This window comes from Enhydra lutris, unplaced genomic scaffold (genome assembly GCF_002288905.1).
Source record: "Enhydra lutris kenyoni isolate GAN:26980312 unplaced genomic scaffold, ASM228890v2 scaffoldscaffold31, whole genome shotgun sequence".
Lineage (NCBI taxonomy): Eukaryota > Metazoa > Chordata > Mammalia > Carnivora > Mustelidae > Enhydra > Enhydra lutris.
In genome coordinates this window covers 5,037,388-5,062,992 of record NW_019154115.1, presented here as the reverse complement: position 1 = coordinate 5,062,992, position 25,605 = coordinate 5,037,388, and the positions used below count along the sequence as shown (strand labels likewise).

Below are 25,605 nucleotides of genomic sequence, written 5' to 3'. Positions count from 1 at the left end.
ACTAAAACTGTTTTAAAAATAAAGTCTATTAGATATTTAAAAGTTAGAAAGAATATTGCTGGAAAAAACAGAAGTACTCTATTTACAGACTGTTTAAGAAACATTATTGTAACAAAATTAAATTTCTTGAATAGAACAGCATCATGTAGGAAAACATGGCTCTGATTCCTGTGGGGAGTCAAATTATATGCCCAACTTATACTCAGAAACAATTTTAAAAAATGAATGTATGCATAATACAGAGGAAAAAAGCAAATGCAGCAAATTGTTAACAATTAGCAAATCTAAGTTACAGATAATATGTGTTACACTATTCTTTGAACTTTTCTCAGGCTTCAACTTTCCAAACTAAAAAAGAAAAAAAGAAAAAAAATTTAGAGGAAAAAAATTGAATGCAGACACCAATGTCAGTCTTCTCATTAAACAGCAAACGAACAATCAATGGATTATGAAGAGAAAATGGTGAAAATATAAACATACTCCAAAGCCTGCTACTGCTACTTACCCAAGTACGGTGCCAGTTTCTTGGTAATTTACTTGAATAAATTTGCCAAAACGACTTGAATTGTTATTATGAGCTGTCTTTGCATTTCCAAAGGCCTGTCAAAATAAACAGTTCTCATTAATTTCATTTTTAAAAACGGAAAATCTTGCTTAGGTTGGCTCAAATGTAATTCTCTTTAACTTGAGACTCATATGGTTCAGGAAAAGTAAAAGAGAACAACTAATAGTTGAAATAAAACCAAGCAGAAAGTACTTTATGCTTTTCATTAAAATAAATCTTTATTTTAAAAACTTAACACTCCTTAAAATTAATTTAACTTTTCCCTTTGAGAGCCAAAACTTTCTTAATATATTTCTGTATTTTTAAAATCTTAAAATTAAATAAATAGGAGCTAGAAACAGAAAAATTACATCATAATAATTGCAATTTTAAATAGTATAAATGAAATAAAATCTCACTACAGTGTAATATATCACTTTATCACACCAACTTAAAACAAAGCTACAGTATATTTTAAAAAGAATTAAAAATATATAAGCTGCCTAAATTGTAACCAAAGTATACACAATGCAATAAATATTACCCAGCAATAAAGATAAATTGGTACATACATCAATATTGATGAATATCAAAACATTATGACATGTGGAAGAAACCAGACTCAAGAGTACATACTGTACTGTGAAATTCTAGAAAAGACAAAACAAAAGTAACAGAAAGAAGATCAGAGTTGTCTGGGAATGGGATGGAGTTGGGAAATGTGTAAAAGAGTCACAAGGAGTAATAAAAATATTTTATAGCTTCACCATATGATGGTGGCTATAAAAGTGTATATACATTTATCAAAAATCACTGAACTATAAATCTTAAATGGTTATATTTTATTTTAAGTTATATATCCCAATAAAGTTTCTTAAAATTTAAATTTTAAAAAATCCCCTGTTGAACTACATATGCAATAATCTTAATGAATTTCCAAGACAAAATGTTAAATGAGAGAAACTAATCTCAAAACTTAACTTACTATATATGATTCCACTTCTGTGACATTTTGAAAAAACAAAAAACAAAAAACAAAAAAACCACAATGGAAAACAGACCAGTAGTTCCCACGACTTAGTATGGGAGAGAAGTAAGAGGAAATAAAGATAAAGAATAGTGTGAAGGAGTTTCAAATGAAGTAGTGGAACTTTTCTGTATTTAGACTGTAGAGAGATGGTTACCCAAATTAATGTTTTAAAATTCACAAATTTTACTGAAATTTTAATTCTACTTAAATTTAACTCTTTTAAGAACTTAAATAGCTCCTTAAAAAAAGTAAATCATTAAAAAATTAAGGCCAAAAAAAGACAATTTCTGGTACATAAATCTGAAAATTTTCATCATAAGCCAGCCCACACTAAAAGGAACATTGAAGAAAGTCCTTCATGCAGAAGGAAAATATCATACTCAAATATGGATCAGCGTACAGAATGGAGAACAGCAAAAATGGCAACTACAAAAGTAAATATATAAAGTATTTATTACTTAAATCTCTTGAATAGATCATTGAAATTGAGGTCAGAGAAAATGATAAAGATCTCTGAAAACCCTCTCTTCTTCATAAGAGAAATAAGACAAAAAAACTATCTAAATAGACTTTTTGACAACTCTAGAAATTTATTAAAAGCTTACAATAATCCTTTGTAGAGGAACAATTAATAAAGGAAAATAGCTGAATCTCAGTAAGAAAAACAGGCATTGTGGCATTTTAACTTATCCAATTACCTAGGGAGATCCCTCTCCCCAGCTCCATGCTGAAGAGAAATGTAATCTGTAATTATACTCTTTTTAAAAGGCAGCCTAGAAGCAAATGAAGGAACAGAACTGGATTACAGCCTAAGCCTGGTCTCTCTCACAGGTAACTGTCAGAATTTGAGTTATATGGCATTTTCCTGGAAAACCTCACTCAAAGGATTATCTTTACCTGACTGGACTTGAAGCTCATTCAAAAGAGACAATCTTTTCACCATGTATGTTTGTTAAAAACAATCAGAGGCAATTGTTTAAATACTGAAACTGTCTAAGGTAGCAATAGGATAATGAGGCAAAAAATGAGGCAACCAAATAACATAAAAGAAAAAGTTAGTGAATGACTTATACAAAAGGGACATTTAAAGATCTGAAATCGGGGAGCGCCTGGGTGGCTCAGTGGGTTAAAGCCTCTGCCTTCGGCTCAGGTCATGATCCCAGGGTCCTGGGATCGAGCCCCGCATCAGGCTCTCTGCTCAGCAGGGAGCCTACTTCCTCTCCCTCTGTCTGCCTCTCTGCCTATTTGTGATCTCTCTCTGTCAAATAAATAAATAAAATCTTAAAAAAAAAAAACCATATTAAAAAAAAAGGTCAATTTTCTAAAAAAAAAAAAAAGATCTGAAATCGGAACACTTGGGTGGCTTAGTCAGTTAAGCATCAGGATCCTGGGATCCAGCCGCCTGTCACTCTCCCTGCTCAGCAAGGAGTCTGCTTCTCCCTCGGGCTTGTGCTCTCTCTCTCTCTCTCTCAAATAAATAAATAAATAAATTCTTTAAAAAATAAAGAAAGAAAGAAATGAAATATTCCAGGGAATGTAAAAAGTGTTGTACCTGTGCAGGACTGTGCACATGCCCAGAAATATACACATGCTCAGTAAAGAGCTGAGATCTCTGGTTGATATTTAAGTTCTATGTAAACAGGAAGCAAAAGGTAAGGCAGATTTGACAACTACCTGGTTAAATGTTGACAAATTCCAAGAAGCACACAGAACTTCACAGAAGAAACTGGGAGCCTAATTGCTTCACGACGTTTAAAAAAATCCTTGTCCGATTATCTGACCACTAAGCTAAACGAAGAAAGAATGTAAAGGCCGCACAGGAAAAAGAACAGAATTCACAAACTTATTCCAGAGAAGTCATGGGACAACCAAATCCTGGGAGGAGGGAAAAATCTCATTCTCAGAACTGCCACACTGTACTAATAAAAATGCCCACTTTTCACCAAAACAATGTAAGACATGCAAAGAGGAAAAAAAGTATGGACCAGGAAAATTTTCTAAAAAGCAATAAGCAGCGGGCGCCTGGGTGGCTCAGTGGGTTAAGCCTCTGCCTTCGGCTCAGGTCATGATCTCAGGGTCCTGGAATCAAGTTCCGAATCGGGCTCTCTGCTTGGCAGGGAGCCTGCTTCCTCCTCTCTCTCTCTCTCTCTCTCTCTCTCTCCCTCCCTCTGCCTCCTCTCTGCCCACCTGTGATCTCTCTCTGCCAAATTGATAATTTTTTTTTAAAAAAAGCAATAAACAGGGGCGCCTGGGTGGCTCAGTGGGTTAAGCCGCTGTCTTCAGCTCAGGTCATGATCTCAGGGTCCTGGGATCTAGTCCCGCATCGGGCTCTCTGCTCAGCAGGGAGACTGCTTCCCTCTCTCTCTCTCTCTCTCTCTCTGCCTGCCTCTCTGTCTACTTGTGATCGCTCTCTGTCAAATAAATAAATAAAATCTTAAAAAATAAATAAATAAATAAATTTTAAAAAAAGCAATAAACAGAACCTTCCCTGGCAAAGCCCAGATGTTAGACCTACAAAACCAATACTTTGCATCAGCTATTTTAAATATTTTCAAACAACTAAAGGAAAGTATGAAAATATACCTTAACAATAGAGAATATCAGTGAAGGGGTAGAAATTATAAAAATTCCATTATTAAAAAATATTTAAATTAAAATGAAAAATTCATTGGAGGGGCTTAGCAAGTGGATACAGTGGAAAACATAAACTGACTATTTCAACAATGAAAGGCCCAATACTTCCCAAATTTCATGAAAAACAATAATCTACATATCCACCAACCTTCACAAACTCCAAGCATCAAAAACTAAAAAAAGATCTGCACCTAGACAAATAATGATCAAATTGCTAAAAGACAAAGAATAGTTCTTATATAATCACAGGGTCCTGGGATGGAGCCCTGCATCAGGATCTCTCCTCAGCAATGTGCTCTCCCTCTCCATCTGCCTCTCACCTCACTTGTGCTCTCTCTCTAAAATAAATAAAAATCGTAAAAAAAAAAAAAAAAAAAAAAAAAGAATAGTTATTATAAGCAGTAAAAGAGATGCAACACATACCATATAAAAGTTCCTCAATAAGCATAACACCTAATTTCTCCAAATAAAACATTAAGAATTAAAAACAGTAGAGTTATATATTCAAATCACTGAGAAAAGCCTGTCAACCAAGAATTCTGTGTCCAGTAAAACTATCTTTTAAAATTAAAAGAGAAAATAAGAAAATAAGACATTTAAATGAACAAAAATTGAAAGAATACATTCAGCAGATAGGCCTTACAAAAAACACTAAATGAAGTAATTCAAGCTGAAAACACACATGATAATGAAGCAAAGCTATATGAAGAGATAAAGACCACAAGCAAAGGTAAATGTAATGTAAATACAAAACAGTATAAATATTTTGTAACCTTTTCCCTCCTACCTGACCTGAAAGACAATTCCATAAAACAATAAAAAGAAACCTATGTGTATGGATATAAAAATGTAGAAAAATAATTTGAAAATAATTTATATGAAAATAAAAGCATAAAGGAGGGGGAAAGGAACAGAGCTATACAGAAGAAAGTTTCTGCATATTATTGAAATTAAGTTGGTAGTAATCCAATGTTATTCCAATGTTAATTGGAATGCTCAGGAATACCACTAAAAAAATAACCAAAAAACCTAAAAAGAGAGACAACAAAACTAAAATGGCATGCTAGAAAACATCTCCTTGACATAATAGAAAGTAGTAATGGAAGAGTACAGGATATAAAAAAACAAATGGCAGGGCACCCTGTTGGTTGAGCATCTGACTATTGATTTCGGCTCAAGTCATAACCTCAGGGTTATGAGATCAAGCCCCACATCAGGCTCCATGCTGGGGGAAAGCCTGCATAAGATTCCCTCTCTCCCAAATCTGACAGCTTTTCCACTAAAGTCAGGAACACAGCAGGGATGTCCATTATCACCACCGCTATTCTACATAGTACTAGAAGTCCTAGCCTCAGCAGTCAGACAACAAAAAGAAATTAAAGGCATCCAAATTGACAAAGAAGAAGTCACTATCACTCTATGCAGATGATATGATACTATATATGGAAAATCCAAAGACTCCACTCCAAATCTGCTGGAACTTGTACAGGAATTCAGTAAAGTGTCAGGATATAAAATCAATGTACAGAAATCAATTGCATTTCTTTACACCAACAACAAGACAGAGAAATTAAGGAGACAATCCCATTTACAACTGCACCCAAAACCATAAGATACCTAGGAATAAACCTAACCAAAGAGGCAAAGAATCTATACTCAGTAAACTATAAAGTACTCATGAAAGAAATCGAGGAAGACACAAAGAAATGGAAAAATGTTCCATGCTCATGGATTGGAAGAACAAATATTGTGAAAATGTCTATACTACCTAAAGCAATCTACACATTTCATGCAATCCCTACCAAAATCCCATCCATTTTTTTCAAAGAAATGGAACAAATAATCCTAAAATTTAGATGGAACCAGAAAAGAACTCAAATAGCCAGAGAAATATTGAAGAAGAAAGCCAAAGTTGGTGGCATCACAATTCCAGACTTCAAGCTCTATTACAAAGCTATAATCATCAAAACAGTATGGTACTGGCACAAAAACAGACACATAGATCAATGGAACAGAATAGAGAGCCCAGAAATAGACCCTCAACTCTACGGTCAACTAATCTTCGACAAAGCAGGAAAGAACATCCAATGGAAAAAAGACAGTCTCTTCAACAAATAGTGTTGGGAAAATTGGACAGCCACATGCAGAAGAATGAAACTGGACCATTTCCTTACACCACACATGAAAATAAGACTCAAAATGGATGAAGGATCTCAATGAGAGAAAGGAATCCATCAAAAATCCTTGAGGAACACACAGGAAGCAACCTCTTCAACCTCAGCCATAGCAACTTCTTCCTAAGAACATCGCCAAAGGCAAGGGAAGCAAGGGCAAAAATGAACTATTGGGACTTCATCAAGATCAAAAGCTTTTGCACAACAAAGGAAACAGTTAACAAAACCAAAAGACAACTGACAGAATGGAAGAAGATATGCAAATGACATATCAGATAAAGGGCTAGTATCCAAAATCTATAAAGAGCTTATCAAACGCAACACACAAAGAACAAATAATCCAATCAAGAAATGGGCAGAGGACATGAACAGACATTTCTGCAAAGAAGACATCCAGATGGCCAAAAGACACATGAAAAAACGCTCCACATCACTCGGCATCAGGGAAATACAAATCAAAACCACAATGAGATAACACCTAGCACCAGTTAGAATGGCTAAAATTAACAAGTCAGGAAATGACAGATGCTGGTGAGGATGTGGAGAAAGAGGAACCCTCCTACACTGTTGGTGGGAATGCAAGCTGGTGCAACCACTCTGGAAAACAGCATGCAGGTTCCTCAAGAAGTTGAAAATAGAGCTACCTTACGACCCAGCAATTGCACTACTGGGTATTTACCCTAAAGATATAAACGTAGTGATCCAAAGGGGCACGTGCACCCGAATGTTTATAGCAGCAATGTCCACAATAGCTAAACTGTGGAAAGAACCTAGTTGTCCATCAACAGATGAATGGATAAAGAAGACGGGGTATATATATATATATACAAAGGAATACTATGCAGCCATCAAAAGAAATGAAATCTTGCCATTTGCGATGACGTGGATGGAACTAGAGGGTATTATGCTGAGCGAAATAAGTCAGTTGGAGAAAGACAACTATCATATGATCTCTCTGATATGAGGAAGTGGAGAGGCAATGTGGGGGGTTTGGGGGGTAGGAAAAGAATAAATGAAACAAGATGGGATTGGGAGGGAGACAAACCATAAGAGACTCTTAATCTCACAAAACAAACTGAGGGTTGCCAGGGGGAGGGGGCTCGGAAGAGGGTGGTAGGGTTATGGACATTGGGGAGGGTATGTGCTATGGTCAGTGCTGTGAAGTGTGTAAACCTGGCGATTCACAGACCTGTACCCCTGGGGCTAATAATACATTATATGTTTATAAAAATTTTTTTTTAAATTATAAAAAAAAAAAGGGAATGGTCCTCAATCTAACAAAGAGCATCTACACAAAACCAACGGCTATCATCATACTTAATGTTTAAAGCTGAATTCTTTCCCCCAAGAAAAGAATGTTGCTTTCACCACTTATATTCATATTGGCATAATCAGTGAAATCTGAAGGAAAAAAGAAATCCCGATTGGAAAAAAAGAAACAAAACTGTCTTTTTAACCACAAATATGATTTCCCATGTGGAAAATCCAAAGAAAACTTTAAAAAAGTCAGAATATTTGTATCTAGCCAGTTTGTATCATACAAGGTCAAAGTGCCAATATCACCTGTATCTCTATGTATTAGGAACTAACAACTGAAACCTTTTAAATACCACTTATAAATGCATCCAAAAATACTGACAAATGTAACTTACTATATATGTTAAAGTCCTCTACATTAAAACAACAAAATACTACTGAGAGAAACTAGAGATGATCTTCCTAAGTGGGAAAATAAAACTTGTTCATGAGTCACATGACTTACTATTGTTAGCATATATCAGCTCTCTCCAAATTAAACTACAGATTTAACACTATGCCAATCAAAGTCCCAAAAAAACTTTACGAGGCAACTAACAATTTAGTTCTAAAATTCATACGGAAATGCAAAGGACAGAATATCCAACAACTAAGCAAAAGAAGGATTAATAAAACTAATTTCAAAAATTATTATAAAGTTACATAATGAAAGTAGCATAGCACTGTCATAAAGACAAATGAATAAGTAGAACAGAATAGAGAATGCAGAAATAAGCCCACATATATATGGACAATTTTTTGACAAAGATACAAAGGCACTAAGGTAAAGAAAAAATAGTACTTCAACAAAAAATGGTCTTCAGGGGCGCCTGGGTGGCTCAGTGGGTTGGGCCTCTGCCTTCAGCTCAGGTCATGATCTCGGGGTCCTGGGATCGAGCCCCACATTGGGCTTTCTGCTCAGCGGGGAGCCTGCTTCCTCCTCTCTCTCTCTCTACCTACTTGTGATCTCTATCTGTCAAATAAATAGATAAAATCTTTAAAAAAAATAGTCTTGAGACAAGTAGATATTCATAGGAAAACACTGGATTTATACCTTACACTATATACAAAATAAATTCAAAATGGATCACAGACCTGAATGCAAAACCTGAAACCATAAAACTAAAAAAAAAAAAAAAAAAAAAAAAATCTTTGCAACCATGGATTAGTCAAAGTTTTCTTAAATATGACACCAAAAGCACAATCCGTAAGAGAAAAAAAAAATGGCTAAGTTAGACTTCATCAAAATTTAAAATTCTGCTCTTCAAAAGATACTACTAAAAGAGGGTTAAATCTGAGTGACATTTCACCAAGGAGGTGAAAGATCTGTACAATGAAAACTATAAGACACTCATGACAAAAACTGAAGAAGACACAAAAAATTGGAAAGATATTATGTGCTCATGGATTGGAAGAATTCACATTGTTAAAATGTCCAGACTACCCCAAAGCAATCTACATATTCACTGCAATTCCTATCAAAATCCTAATGGCACTGTTCACAGAAGTAGAAAAGACAATCCTAAAATTTGTATACAACCACAGACGACCCCAAATAACCAAGGTAATCCTGAAAAAGAACAAAGCTAGAGGTATTACACTTTGATTTCAAACTTTACTAAAAGCTATAATAATGAAAACAGCAGAGTACTGTCAAAAAAACCAAACATATATAGATTAAAAAAACTGAATAGAGAGCCCAGGAAAAAATTAAAAAAAAAAAAAAAAAAAAAAAAAAAAAAAAAAAAAAAAGTCCAGGACCAGAAATATCAACGAGTGAATTCTATCAAATATTTTAAAAAGAGTTAATACCTATCCGCATCAAAGCTTCCACATACATTCATGAGGCCAGGATCACGCCATGCCTAACCCAAAAGAAGACACCACCCACACCCAAAAAAAACTACAGGCCAATATCCCTGATGAACATAGAGGCAAACACCATCAACAAAATAGGACCAAACCACATACAACAATACATTAAAAAGATCTTTCACCATGACCAAGTGAGACTGTCTCCAGGGTTGTAAGAATGATTCAGTATTCACAAACTGATGTGATAACACCACATCAACAAAACCAAGGATCATAATCATTATGATCATCTCAATAGGTGCAGAAAAACCATCCGACAAATTCAAATTCCACTGATGATACAAACTCCCAAAAAAAGTGGGGCTAGAGGGCACATACCTCTACATAATAAACACAATATATAAAAAACCCACAGCTAACATCACACTCAATGGTGAAAAACTGAGAGCTTTTCCTCTAAGATTAGGAATAAGACAAATATGTACACTCTTGCTACACAGTATTAAAAGTCCCAGCCACAGCAATCAGACAAGAAAAAGAAGTAAGAGGCATCCACATTGGTAAAGAAGTTAAACCATCACTATTTGCAAATGACATGATACTATACACAGAAAATCTTAAAGACGCCACCAAAAAGCAACCTTCAGTAAAGCTGAAGGATACAAAATTAACACCCAGAAATCGGTAGCATTTCTATACACTAATAACAAAGCAGCAGATAGAGAAATTAAGAAAATACCATTTACTACTGCACCAAAAAGAAAGGACCCAAGAATAAACTTCACCAAAAAGTCAAAGATCTGTACTCCAAAACCATAAAACACTGATGAAAGAAATTGAAGATGACACAAGCAAATGGAAAAATAATCCAGGCTCATGGATTGGAAGAATTAATATTATTACAATATCTATATTACCCAAAGCAATCTACAGATTCAATGCAATACCTATCAAAATACCAAAAGCATTTTTTAAAAAAACCAGAACAAATAACAGGAAAATTTTTATGGAAGCAAAAGAATCCTGGAGTAACAAAAACAATCTTGACAAAACCAAAGCTGGAGGTATCACAATTTCACATTTCAACATATACCTCACCAAGCTGTAGTAATCAAAACAGGATGGCACCAACACAAAAACAGACACGTAAATCAATGGCACAGAATAGAGAGCCCAGCAATAAACCCACACTTATATGTCAATTAATCAATGATGAAGCAAAAATATATAACATGAGACAGTCTCATCAATAATGGTGCTAGGAAAACTGGACAACTACATGCAAAAGAATGTAACTGACCTCTCTGTAACACAAAAATAAACTCAAATTGGATTAAAACACAAATACAAGACCTGAAACCATAAAATCCTAGAATAGAACACAAATAGTAATTTCTCTGACACAGGCCAAAGCAACATTTTTCTAGGTATGTCTCATAAGGCAAGGGAAACGAAAACAAGCTACGGGAACCACACCAAAACAAAACAAAACAAAAACAACAAAAACTTTCACACAGTGAAAGAAACCATCAAACAAAAAGACAACCTACTGAGAGGGGGAAAATATTTGCAAATGATAATCTAATAAGGAGTTCATATCTAAAATATATTTTAAAAAAAACAAACTTCAGAGCGCCTTGGTGGCTCAGTTGGTTAAGCAATAGCCTTCAGCTCAGGTCATGATCTCAGGGTCCTGGGATCGAGTCCCACGTTGGGCTCCCTGCTCAGCGAGAAGCCTGTTTCTCCCTCTTCCACTCTCCCTGCTTGTGTTCTCTCTCTCACTGTCTCTTCTGTCAAATAAATTTAAAAAAAAAAAAAAAAAAAAAAAAAAAACTTTAAAAAATAAAAAATACTCTGCCTGCCTCTCTGCCTACTTGTGATCTCTCTCTCTCTCTGTCAAATAAATAAATAAAATCTTTAAAAAAAAAAAGACTTTAAAAATAAAAATAAAAAATAAAATATATAAAAAACTTGAACACCATCAAAAAAATAATCCAACTAAATTGGACAGAGGACCTGATTGGATAAAGATGGCCAACAGACATATGTAAAGATGATCTGTATCACTCATTATCAGGGAAATGCAAATCAAAACCACAATCAGATAATAACTTACACCTGCTAGAATGGCCATTATCAAAAACATTAGAAATAACAAGCGTTGGTGAGAATGTGGAGGAAAAGGAACCCTTGTACTATTGGCGGAAATTTAAATTGGTACAGCCACTATGAAAAATAGTATGCAGCTTCCTCAAAATATTAAAAATAGAAATGCCATACGATTCAATAATTCCACTACTGGGTATCTGTCCAAAAAAAAAATAAATAAATAAAAACACTAATTCAAAGAGATATATGCACTCCTTTGTTTACTGTAACATTCTTTTTAATAGCCAAGATATGAAAAAACCTAAGTGTTCATCAACAGATGAATGGATAAGTAAGAGGTGGTGTGTATATATACAAACAGATACTACACAGCCATAAAAGAAGGAGAAGATCATGTCATTTAAGACAACATGGATGGACCCAGAGGATATTACACTAAGTGAAATAAGTCAGACTGAGAAAGAAAAATACCATATGATTTCACTCATAAGAATCTAGGGGGGAAAAAAAGAAGAAACGAAAAGCAGAACCAAACCTATAACCAGACAACAAACTGATAGTTGCCAGAGAGGTAGGGGTGGAAGGTTGGGCCTAATGGGTGAAGCAAGTGAGAGATACAGGCTTCCACTTACGGAATGAACAAACTATGGGAATAAAAGGCACAGCATAAGGAATATAGTTAATGACTCTCTGCCTGCCTCTCTGCCTACTTGTGATCTCTGTCAAATAAATAAATAAAATCTTTAAAATAAAGGGGGGGGGGCGCCTGGGTGGCTCAGTGGTTTAAGGCCTCTGCCTTCGGCTCAGGTCATGATCCCGGGGTCCTGGGATCGAGCCCCGCATCGGGCTCTCTGCTCAGCGGAGAGCCTGCTTCCTCCTCTCTCTCTGCCTGCCTCTCTGCCTACTTGTGATCTCTGTCTGTCAAATAAATAAATAAATAAAATCTTTAAATAAATAAATAAATAAATAAATAAAAGGAATATAGTTAATGATATTGCAATAACAATGTATCAGGATAGATGGTAGATACACTTATGGTAAACACAGCACAATATTGCAAACATTTGGAATCACTAAGTTGTACACCTGAAACTAAAATAACATATTGTCAACTATATTTAAAAAAAAAAAAGAGGCAGTTAAATCTGGGAGAAAATGTGGGCAAACACATATGTAATAAAGGACTTGTACCCACTACACAAAAAACTTTCAAAACACTGAAAGAAAACCCAGTAAAAAATTGGGAGAATAAATTTTGACAAACATTTCACCAAAGAAAATACATAGAGGCCAAATAAACACACGAAAATATGCTTATAGCATTAGTCATTATAAAATGCAAAGTAATACCAATGGCATTTTCCAAAATGCTGGAACAAAAAATCCTAAAATTTGTATGGAACCAGAAAAGACCCCAAATTGCCAAGGAAATGTTAAAAAAGAAAAACAGGGGCACCTGGGTGGCTCAGCAGGTTAAAGCCTCTGCCTTCGGCTCAGGTCATGATCCCAGGGTCCTGGGATCGAGCCCCACATCAGGCTCTGCTCAGCGGGGAGCCTGCTTCCCTTCCTCTCTCTGCCTGCCTCTCTGCCTGCCTGTGATCTCTGTCTGTCAAATAAATAAATAAAATCTTTAAAAAAAAAAAAAAAAAGAAAAACAAAGCTGGGGGCATCAAGTTGCAGGATTTCAAGCTATATTACAAAACTGTGATCACCAAGACAGCATGGTACTGGCACAATGGAATAGAAAAGAGAGCCCAGATATGGGCCCTCAACTCTATGGTCAACTAATCTTCAACAAAGCAGGAAAAAAATATCCAATGGAAGAAAGACGTCTCTTCAATAAATCGTGCTGGGAAAAATGGACAGCTACATACAGAAGAATGAAACTGGACCATTCTCTTTTACTACACACAAGATAAACTCTAAATGGATGAATGACCTCAATGGGAGACAGGAACCATCAAAATCCTAAAGGAGAACATAGGCAGTAACCTCTTTGACTTCGGCCACAGAAACTTTTTTCAAGACACGTCTCCAGAGGCAAGGGAAACAAAAGCGAAAATGAACTTTTGGACTTCATCAAGATAAAAAACTTCTGCACAGCAAAGGAAACAGTCAACAAAACAAAGAGGCAACCCCGAAAGGGAGAAGATATTCGCAAATGACCATACAGACAAAGGGCTGATATCTAAGATCTATAAAGAACTTCTTGGGGCACCTGGGTGGCTCAATGGGTTAAGCCTCTGCCTTTGGCTCAGGTCATGATCTCAGGGTCCTGGGATCAAACCCTGCATCGGGCTCTCTGCTCAGTGGGGAGCCTGCTTCCCCCTCTCTGCCTGCCTCTCTGCCTACTCATGATCTCTGTCAAATAAATAAATAAAATCTTTAAAAAAAAAAAAAAAACCTTCCCCAACTCAACACCCAAAAAACAGATAATCAAGTCAAAAAATGGTAGAAGACATGAGCAGACACTTCTCCAAAGAAAACATACAAATGGCTAACAAACATGAAAAAGTGCTCTATATCACTCGGCATCAGGGAAATTCAAATCAAAACCACACTGAGATACCACCTTACACCAGTTAGAATGGCAAAACTGACACGGCAACAAACAACAAATGCTGGAGAAGTCGTAGAGAAAGGGGATCCCTCTTACACTGTTGGTGGGAATGCAAATTGGAGTAGCCATTTTAGAAAACAGTGTGGAGGTTCCTCAAAAAGTTAAAAATAGAGCTACCCTATGACCCAGCAATTGCACTACTGGGTATTTACCCCAAAGATACAGATGTAGTTAAAAGAACAGCCATATGCACCCCAGTGTTCATAGCAGCAATGTCCACAATAGCCAAAATGTGGAAAGAGCCAAGAAGCCCTTCAACAAATGAATGGATGAAGAAAATGTGGTTCATATACACAATGGAATATTACTCAGCCATCAGAAAGGATGAATACCCAACTTTTGCATCAATTTGGATGGGACTGGAGGACATTATGTTAAGTGAAATAATTCAAACAGAGAAAGCCAATTATCAAATGGTTTCACTTGTTTGTGGAACATAAGGAATAGCATGGAGGACATGAGGAGTAGGGAAAAATAAAGAGGGAGAAATTGGAATGGGAGACAAACCATGAGAGACTATGGACCCCAGGAAACAAACGGAGAGTTTTAGAAGGGAGTGGGGGTGGGGGTAATGGCTGAGCATGGTGATCGGTATTAAGGAGCGCACAGATTGCATGGAGCACTGGGTGTTATACACAAACAATGAATCATGGAACACTACATCAAAAACTATGTACTATCGTAACACAATAATAAATAAATAAATAAATCTTCAATGAGATATCACTATATATGTATGTGAATGACTAAAATTTAAAGGAATGACTCTATCAAGGGTTAGCAAGGATGTGAAGTAACTAGAACTGACACACATTGCTGGGTGAGAATATAAAATGGTAGATACAATCACTCTGGAAAAGTTTGGCAGTTTCTTAAAAAGTTAAGCATTAACCTATCATATGAAGTAGTCATTCCACTCCTAGGTATTTACCCAAAAGAAAGTGTATGTCCACACAAAGACATAGAGTTTTATGTTTAACAGCCAAAAACTAGCAACAATCTAAATATCCATTAGCAGGTGATAAATGGATAAACGAAGTGTGGTATACCCAGACAGTGGAATTCTACCTTAGCAAAAGGAATAAATTACTGACACATACAACACGGATGAATCCTGAAATAATTATATTAAGAGAAGTCAAACCTAAAGGAGTACAAAATATATGATTCCATTTATATAAAAATTAGTTTGTAGAAAATACAAACTAATCTATCATGACAAAGTAAGTGGTTTCTTGGGGCACCTGGGTGGTTCAGTCGATTAAGCAGCTGACTTCAGCTCAGGTCATGATTCCAGGGTCCTGGGACCGAGCCCCATGTCCGGCTCCCTGCTCAGCGGGGAGCCTGCTTCTCCCTCTCCCTCTGCCTGCTGCTCTGCCTACTTGTGCTCTCTGTCAAATAAGTAAATAATATCTTAAAAAAAAAAAATAAAGTAAGTGGTTTCTCGTAGATGACTGAGCTGGTAAAGGTAAGAGAATTACAAAGAGATATGAGGAAACTTTAGGGATAATGGGTATATTCAGTATCTTGATTGTAGTGGTGATGGTTTAATTAGTATATATACATGTCAAATTTTATCAAATTGTACATTTTCAATATGTGCGGTTTAGTGTATCTCAATTAAGCCTTACAAAATCCCTTTTAAAAAATAATCTGAGGCGCGTGGGTGGCTCAGTTGGGTAAGCATCTGACTTCAGCTCAGGTCATAATCTCGGGGTCCTGGTATTGAACCCCACTTCAGGCTCCCCGCTTGCCCCTCTCCCTCTGCCTCTCCTCCCATTCACACATGCACTCTCTCTCTCCTATAAAATCTTTTTTAAAAATGTAGTATTACCTTTTCCTTTCATCTCTAAAACAAAAATGGTATTTCTTTCCTTCCTACCTTTGGTAATATTACATCTAAAACATTATAGAACTAAATTTTTTCCCATATTCTTTACATTTTCAAACTGAACCCTTAGAATTCGATATTAGGCACAGATGTTAAAGTTACAAGGATACAAATACACTGATAAGAATATTTTTCCCAACCACCTAATTCCACAACCCAATTACAGTCAGAAGTCCTGCCCCTGCTATTTCCCTTTACAGGAGGATACCTATGACTCCAATCATCTCCTTCTTCATCACTATGACCCAAAAACACCTTTGAAAACAATACTGCCACTATCGCACCCTTTAAACTTCCACACTGCCTTTTTTGCTTTCCATCTCCCATTTTTCCTTGGTAACTAAAAATTATATCTATACTTCTAGTTTCATTTTTTCATATCTACCAAATTTTTATTTATTTTTGAAAGATAAACATGTCAGAGTATATCAGTTTATATCTTATAAACATGTAAGAGTAAGAAAAGTATTTCTACACACTTACCTCAAGCACTGGTCCAGCTCCAAGAATAATTTGTTCCACTCCACTGGCAAATCCCTTCTGACTGAGAGCAGTAAGGTGGTGAATAAGAAAGTTTGTGCTTTGAGTCTTTCCAGAACCACTCTCTCCTGAAATCACGATGCACTGATTCTTTTTGCGCTGAAGCATGGCATGATAAGCTACGTCAGCCACAGCATAAATATGGGGCTCCAGTTTTCCCAATTGGTGATTATCATACATTTTGACATATTTGGGATTATAAATAGGAAGAAACTTGAATGGGTTAATAACTATTAGAATACTGCCAACATAGGTGTAAATTTTTTCATGCTTAAAGCGATTTCGTAGGTTTTCTAAAAGAGTTTTCTCATTCAAATCAGGTAAGCTACATAAATCATCAAAGTCTTTCTGTTGAGGCTGTGGAAGAAAACCCCGTTCCATCATCCTGCGGCGTTCTTCTGTCACCCGTAGCCATGACTGCAGACTACCATAATGGATTGATCCATCAAGGTTTTTTTCTCTCAGAAGAAAGCGGTAGTCCTCTCCACTCAGGCGATTTTCCAGAGCCATCCGAGGCCACAACATCATTCGCTGAACTGGACAGTCTGTTGGATTGAGTATCCATTCTTCTCCACCAAATTCCTTTACTTCTGCAAGAACATAACATTTTGTTTTGTCAAGATGAAGTCTGTTTATAAGAGAGTCGATCACCTCAGCAGCTGTGGAGTTTTTTCTGGCAGGAATTGGACAGTAGATAGTCCCTTCTGAAATTGTCCCAGGATATATACGTAATGTATGTTCATTATCCTCAAAGCGTCGTCTTCCTCCATCATTTATATTCATATTGGACTCTGTCCCATCAGCATGGATAGTATGTGTTCAAGACCGTGCAAACCATTTTCGTGGCAAAAGAACTGGAACATAAAAAGTGTGAAACATTTAGAAATCATATTACACAACCTTCACTTTCTGATGCTCAGGAAAGGCTTAAATCATTTCATCACATCATTTAGAACATAAAACCCTAACTCTTAGTCTAGAAACAGTCTTGAAAACAGTCTCATCAAGACCACATAATATTACATTTTATCATCCAAATCTGGACACTTTCTAAAATAGCAACTTGCCAAAGATTTTTTTTCCAAGTTTTATTATACTAATAATTTAAAATCCAGAGTATCAATAAAAAATTATTTTATCCTCTACTATCTCAAATGTTTCTAAAGTACCTGAGATTGGAGTCAAGTTCTTTCTTTATATTTGAAGGAACCTCAACAAAGCTGAATTAAAATGGGCAGAAAAATCAGGCAAATATAATCACCCTGCACCCAAAGTTCTTGGGGATAAAGCAAAAACAAGAAAGAATGCCACCAATGAAGCCAAATTTTTGTGAAATTAAAACAGTAAGAAGATGAAATTAACAACACAGGAAACAACAGGTGTTGGCAAGGATGCAGAGAAAGAGGAACCCTATTACACTATTGGTGGGAATGAAAACTGGAGCAGCCACTCTGGAAAAAACAGTATGGAAGTTTCTCAAAAAGTTAAATGGGGAGCCTGCTTCTCCCTCTCTCTCTGCCTGCCTTTCTGCCTATTTGTGATCTCTCTCTGTCAAATAAATAAATAAAACCTTTTAAAATTTAAAAAAAAAAAAACAGAACTACCCTATGATCCAGCACTACTAGATATTTACCCAAGGATACAAAAATACTAATCAAGGGGATACATGCACCCCAATATTTACAGCAGCATTATCAACAAAAGCCAAATTATGTAAAGAGCCCAAATATCCACCAACTGATGAATGGATAAAAAAGGTGGACATTAATATTCCATTATATATATATAATGGAATATTACTTGGCCATAAAAAAGAATGAAATCTTGGGGCACCTGGGTGGCTCAATAGGTTAAGTGTCCAACTCCTGATTCTGGCTCTGGTCATGATCCCAGGATCCTGAGATCAAGCCCCAAATCTGGCTCCCTGCTCAGCAGGAAGTCTACTTAAGATTCTCTCTATGTCTCTCTGCTCCTCCCCCCACTCATGCATGCTCTCTAAAATAAATAAATCTTTAAGGAAAAAAAAAAGAAATGAAATCTTGCCATTTACAACAACATGGACAGAGCTAGAAAGTAATTTTTTTAAAAGATTTTTTAATTTGTTTGACACAGAGAGAGACAGCAAGAGAAGGAACACAAGCAGGGGGAGTGGGAGAAGGAGAAGCAGGCTTCCCACCAAGCAGGGAACCCAATGCAGGGCTTGATCCCCAGACCCTGGGATCATGACCTGAGCCAAAGGCAGAAGCTTAACAACTGAGCCACGGAGGCACCCCAGAGCCAGGAGTATTATGCTAAGTGAAAGAAGCTAGTCAGAGAAAAACAAATACCATGATTTCACTCATGTGGAATTTAAGAAACTGAAAACAAATGAACATGGAGGCAGGAAAGAGAGGCAAACCAAGAAATACACTCTTAACTGTAGAGAACAAAATGATGGTTACCAGAGGTGGGGGTGGGGGGGGATGGGTTATGCAGCTGATGGGAATTAAGGAGCACACTTGTGATGAACACTGGGTGTGGTATATAAGTGCTGAATCACTAAAATCTACACCTGAAACAAATGTTGCACTGTATGTTAACTATAGTTTTAAATAAAAACTTAAAAAAAATAAGATCAAATAAACAGAAAAACTAAACTAGATAAAATTATAACACTCTGATATGAGGAAGTTGAGAGGCAACATAGGGGATTTGGAGGGTAGGAAAAGAATAAATGAAACAAGATGGGATCGGGAGGGAGACAAACCATAAGAGACTCTTAATCTCACAAAACAAACTGAGGGTTGCTGGGGGGAGAGGGGTAGGGAGAGGGTGGTGGGGTTATGGACATTGGGGAAGGTGGTATGTGCTATGGTGAGTGCTGTGCAGTGTGTAAACCTGGCGATTCACAGACCTGTACTCCTGGGGCTAATAATATATGTTAATTAAAAAAATTTAAAAATTTAAAAATATATATAAATGGCCAATAAACATATGAAAAAACTGTTAAAAAATTATAACTAAGAGAATTGTAAGAGAAACCTATTTTATGGATAATATTTTCAAGGACTTTTGGGCTCTGACTCTCCACCACCCCTAAGTGGTGAAGTAAGGCAGTCAACAATAAGATCCTGCCACTGGCTTGCCAAACAAAGCTGATAAAATTATACAACAAAATACTACTATAAATTTTATTCAACCTTCCCTTTCCTTCAAGGCTAATTTTTTATCTGACCTTATTTCATTCCTTACAAATATTCTGCATATTCTTCCAATCTTCTCAAACCCCACATACGTAACAACCCGAGAATGATTTCAACTCTGATAACTCGCTGAGAAAATAATGTCTTTTCCAATTCAAAACTTATTTCTATTTGCATCTCATCTCTGCTTTCCTATTCCAGTTTACATAAGAAATATATTCCACATCTTTTCAGGGCTAATAAAACCTATTTCTTATCATCTCCATCAGTAACTTGCCCCAACAAAAAAATCATCCTCATGTGTTATCACTCTTTCCCTTTTTAATTTATTTCACCCTTTGACATATAAAGATGCCATGTTATTTTCTAAAAGTAACTTCAGTTACTTCTCTCTCATATTACTGCACATTACTACATCCTCAAATGAAGAAACTTTGTTTACCTTTTTCCTAGATGATCTTTCAAACACAGAATATTACAGAATGTATAAAAAGCAGTCACACACATGAAAAAATGCTCAACATCACTTGACATCAAGGAAATACAAATCAAAACCACAATGAGATACCATCTCACACCAATCACAATCAGAATGACTAAAATTAACACTCAGGAAAAATTGTTGGCGAGCATGCGGAAAAAGGAGAGCCCTCATACACTACTGGTGGGAATGCAAACTGGTATAGCCACTCTGGAAAACAGTATGGAGGTTCCTCAAGAAGTTAAAAATAGAGCTACTCTACAATCCAGCAATTGCACTACTAGGTATTTATCCAAAGTATACAAATATAACGATTTGAAGGGACACACGCACCCCAATGTTTATAGCAGCAATGTCCACTATAGCTAAAATATGGAAGGGCCCCGATATCCATCAACAGATGAATGAATAAAGGAGATGCATTATCTTCCAATGTGGTGTGTGTACACACACACACACACACACACACACACACACACACACACACACACACGGTCCTGGGATGGGGCTGAGTCAGGCTCCCTGCTCAGTGGGGAGTCTACTTGACCTTCTCCCCCAACCCCTCCTCCTGCTTATGCCCTCTCTCTCAAATAAATAAAATCTTCTTTTTAAGATTTTATTTACTTATTTGACAGAAAGAGAGCGAGCACAAGCAGGAGGAGTGGCCTGCAGGAGGCAGGCTTACCACTGAACAAGGAGCCCAATGTGGGACTTGAGATCCCAGGACTCGGAGATCATGATCTGAGCTAAAGGCAGCCACTTAACCAAGTGAACCACCCAGGCATCCCTCAAATAAATAAAATCTTAAAAAAAAAAAAAAAAAAAAAAGACTGAAACCTTACCATGGAACTAGAGGGCATTATGCTATGTGAAATAAGACGGAGAAAGACAAATACCATATGATTTCACTCATATGTAGAATTTTAAGAAACAAAAGAGATAAAAAAAAAGGGGAAGGGAAAGAAAAATAAGATGAAAACTGAGAGAGAGACAAACCATAGGAGATGCTGAATTCTGGGAAACAAACTGAGGTTTGCTGGAGGGGAGGTGGGTAGAAGGGATGGAGTAATTGGGTGATGAGCATTAAGGAGGGCACTTGATGTAATAAGCACTGTGTGTTCTAGGCAACTAATGAAACACTAAATTCTACCACTGAAACTAATTTTTTTAAAAAAGCAGTCAACTATCCACCACCCAATTCAACAAGTTTGAAAACTGCTGTTATTACTCCAGATCAGTTTATAAACAAAGTACCAGAGATATAGTTAAGAGATTACCACTATCCTGAGCTTGATATTATTCCCAAACACATTTCTCTATTTTTACTACATATGTGGATCTCCACAAATTATAGACAATACTGTTTCACTTTTTTAAGTTTAAAAAAAAAGGTGTCATATCATACTTATTAGTCTCCATCTCACGTTGTCTTTTGTTTATAAATGCTGATGCACATAAAAGTTCACTAAGTGCCAAATAATATGCCATTGTATGTAGGTTCCTTAATTGTAACAAAGGTAACACAGAGTGGGGGTGATGGGATGTTGATAATGGAGGAGGCTATGCCTATGTGGGGGCAGGCAGAAGGTCTGGATCTTCTGTTCAAATTTGCTGTGACCCTAACCTAAAACTGCTTTAAAAATTTAAGTTTTTTTTTTTAATACCACTGTATGACCATACCACAATTTATCAATCTACTGTCCTTCCAGCAAACACTTAGAATGTTCCCAGTATTACACATTAAAACAATCCTGCAGTTTTCGTATGTCTCTTCCCAAGCCTTCGTTGGGCTTTATACCTAAGAGTGAAATTGTCAATATTAACAAAATACTCTCCAAAATAGTTGTACTGACTATGTGACAGCCAGCGTAGAAAGTGCTCATGTTTCTCTGCCTCCTTACCAATAAAAGTTGGTATCGTCAAACTTTAGTTTCTGCCAGCATAAGTGCCAAAAGGTATCTCATTACTTTAATTTGCATATCCCTGATTACTAGTGTGACAAGTTGCAACAATTATCCTATCATTTGTCATTTGCACTATGTCGCTTATTCGTTTCTGGGATTTTTTATTTTTTTAAGATTTTATTTATTAATTTGACACAGAGAGATCACAAGTAGGCAGAGAGAGAGGGGGAAGCAGGCTCCCTGCTGAGAAGAGAGCCCTATGCAGGGCTCAATCCCAGGACCCTGAGATCATGACCCAAGCCAAAGGCAGAGGCTTAACCCACTAAGCCACCCAGACGCCCCTTCATTTCTGGTTTTTGAGTTACCTTTTCTTTATCAGTTTGAATGAGTTTTTCATATACCCTGGATATTAATCAGTTTTCAGTTAAATGCATGACAAATATCTCCTACTGATCAGTGCCTTAGCTTTCTATTTTGTTTACAATACCTTTTGTTGCAGGGAACTTTTTATTTTTAACAAATTTATCAATCCTTTACACGTTATGATTTCTTTTTTAGTAAATTATAGTAACAATAACTACAGTTAGCTCTATGTATCTATTTGTACTAGTCATTTTTCTAAGCATTTCACATGTTTAATTTCTTGTAATTCCTCTCTGAGGGCTGTTTTGTTGTTCTGAGAGAGCACGTGCACGCAAGAGAGAGAGCACAAGTGAGTGGGGTGGGAGGCAGAGAGAGAGAGAGAGAGAGAATTCCAAGAAAGTTCCATGCCCAGTGCAGAGCCCAACCAGGGGACTTGATTCCACAACCCCAAGATCATGACCTGAGTCGAAATCAAGAGTTGGACACCTAACCAACTAAGCCACCCAGGCATTCCTCTGAGGGTTCTTTTTTTTTTTTTTTTAAGTCATCATCATCATCCTCAATTACAAATGAGAAAACACAGAAAGATTACATAATTTGCCCGAAGTCATAGCCAAAATGTGAAAGAGTTGAGATCGAAAGCAGGCAGTCTGGATCCAATGCCCACATAGCATTATCTCTTGGTATAGTTTTTAAAAATCCCTCTTCATTCTGAGGACATAAAGTTATCTGCCTATTATTTTCTTCTAAAAGGCCTAAATTGTTCTTTTCTCATGTACATATTTAATCCATATGGAATTTATTTTCATAGGGTTAATTGTTTTCAAGCCAATTCAGATTAACAATTTTATCAGCACCACAATCAAGAGTCCAATCTTTCCCCTCTGATTTATAATGGCACCTTCGTCACGTGGCAAATTCCATATAAATATCTATGTGTTCTGGGTTCCCTATTCTCTTTTACTACTCTATTCGCCCATCCCTGAACCTATCTTAATTACTATAGCTCCATAAGTTTTTGTTTTTTTGTTTTTGTTTTTGTTTTTTAATATTTTATTTATTTACTGGACAGAGAGACATCACAAGTAGACAGAGAGGCAGGCAGAGAGAGAGGGAAGCAGGCTCCCCGCTGAGCAGAGAGCCCGATGCGGGACTCGATCCGAAGACCCCGAGACCATGACCAGAGCCGAAGGCAGCGGCTTAACCCACTGAGCCACCGAGGAGCCCCCATAAGTTTTTTTTTTTTTAAGGTTTTATTTATTTATTTGAGAGAGGGAGAGTGAGAGAGAACATGAGCAAAGCAGAGGAAGAGGGAGAAGCAGACTCCCCACTGAGCAGGGAGCCCCGAGCAGGGCTCAATTCCAGGACCCCAGGACCATGACCCAAGCCAAAGGCAGCTGCTTAACGGACTGAGCTACACAGGCACCCCATAATAAATTCTGATATCTGGAGGGCATATCACTTCAACTTGTTCTTCTTTAATGTTACTTTGACTTTTTACCATAAGAATTTTAAGATCAGCACGTCCACTACCATGAAAAAACCTTCTGACATTTTGATAGACATTACACTAATTTCATATATTGATACTGGAAAACAGACATCCTGGGGCGCCTAGGTGGCTCAGTGGGTTAAAGCCTCTGCCTTCGGCTCAGGTCATGATCTCGGGGTCCTGGGATCGAGCCCCGCTTCAGGCTCTCTGCTCTGCAGGGAGCCTGCTTCCCTCTCTCTCTGCCTGCCTCTCTGCCTACTTGTGATCTCTGTCAAATAAATAAATAAAATCTTTCAAAAAAAAAAAAAACAGACATCCTATTGACCTCCCATTTATCAACATCATGCTGTTGTTTTATTTTATTTTTTTTAAGATTTTATTTATTTATTTGACAGAGATCACAAGCAGGCAGAGAGAGAGGAGGAAGCAGGCTCCCCGCCGAGCAGATAGCCTGATGCGGGGCTCGATCCCAGGATCCCGAGATCATAACCCGAGCCGAAGGCAGCGGCTTAACCCACTGAGCCACCCAGGTGCCCCGCTGTTGTTTTAAATTACACTAGCTTTCACTTATAAAGTTTCTGTCATTTTCATATCTACCTGATCTTTTTTCTACCTTAAATGCCATAACTGTTTTAATTTAAGGGATATTACTCATCTCCTTAAAACTACTAAATATAAAATTTGGTATTTTCAGATTAGTATTTTAATGTCATCCAGAGCAAGCTGCTCTTCGGATTTTATTTCATATCTTCAGCATTAGATGGCTTAATTTGTTTTAAAATATGGATTTACAGGTGTACTTTCTGGAAAATGGAAATTTTGTTTTTCATACAAACATTTACTGAGAACCTACTATTTACTTTTTTTTAACATAACCACAATACCATTAATCACACCTTTAAAAATTAACAATTTTTAGTATTACTGGTCAGGAGTCAATATCCCCAGTTATCTCACAGAATTTTTCATACAGTTGGTCTGCTCAAATCACGAGATCTGTCCTGCACTAACATTAAGAATATGCTCTGAAATGGCAGGTTCCTAGCTGAAAAGCTATTTGTGTTCCTCTGAATCCCTAGGTATAAGAGAATAACAGGGGTCACCAGCAAAGCTACTACTTACACCCAAGCAGGATAGGCCCTGCATTATTCCAGTAGATACACTGCATAATTATAGTCTGATTTCTAAAGATGTACAATAGGGCAGGCCCTAGAACTAAACTCAGAAGTATCTTTTTTAACAGAAGAGCCCTATCCATCCTGGCCCATGGTTTCCAACAATGAGCCCAATTCCAACAACACCTCCCCATTACATCAAAGAAACCCAAACCTCAGCTGCTTTACCTTCAGGGTCCCAGCCACAACTGTACTAACTACTTTGTGTTCTACTGCTTTTCTGAAACATAGAAAAGCTTATCGTTTTTGCGCCCCATTTATGTCAATTTGGTTTTCTCTTTTTACATTATCAGTCATTGCTTTGTGTCTGGGAAAGGGGTTGCCTCAAGATATCACAAATAATCTTGACGGCAAA

General features: G+C 36.8%; 1 protein-coding gene across 2 annotated transcripts in view; it reads right to left on the bottom strand.

Annotated features, from left to right (window-relative positions):
- Positions 1 to 25,605, bottom strand: part of LOC111153187 (myosin IXA) — a 282,109-nt gene that overhangs the window by 219,869 nt on the left and 36,635 nt on the right. For both annotated transcript variants that reach the window (XM_022512043.1, XM_022512044.1), the window contains exons 2-3: positions 16,597 to 17,507; positions 506 to 600 (exon numbers count right to left, since the gene is read on the bottom strand). In XM_022512043.1, coding sequence (XP_022367751.1) covers positions 506 to 600; positions 16,597 to 17,436 — 935 coding nt within the window. In that variant the 5' untranslated portion in view covers positions 17,437 to 17,507. The remainder of the gene's footprint in view (positions 1 to 505; positions 601 to 16,596; positions 17,508 to 25,605) is intronic.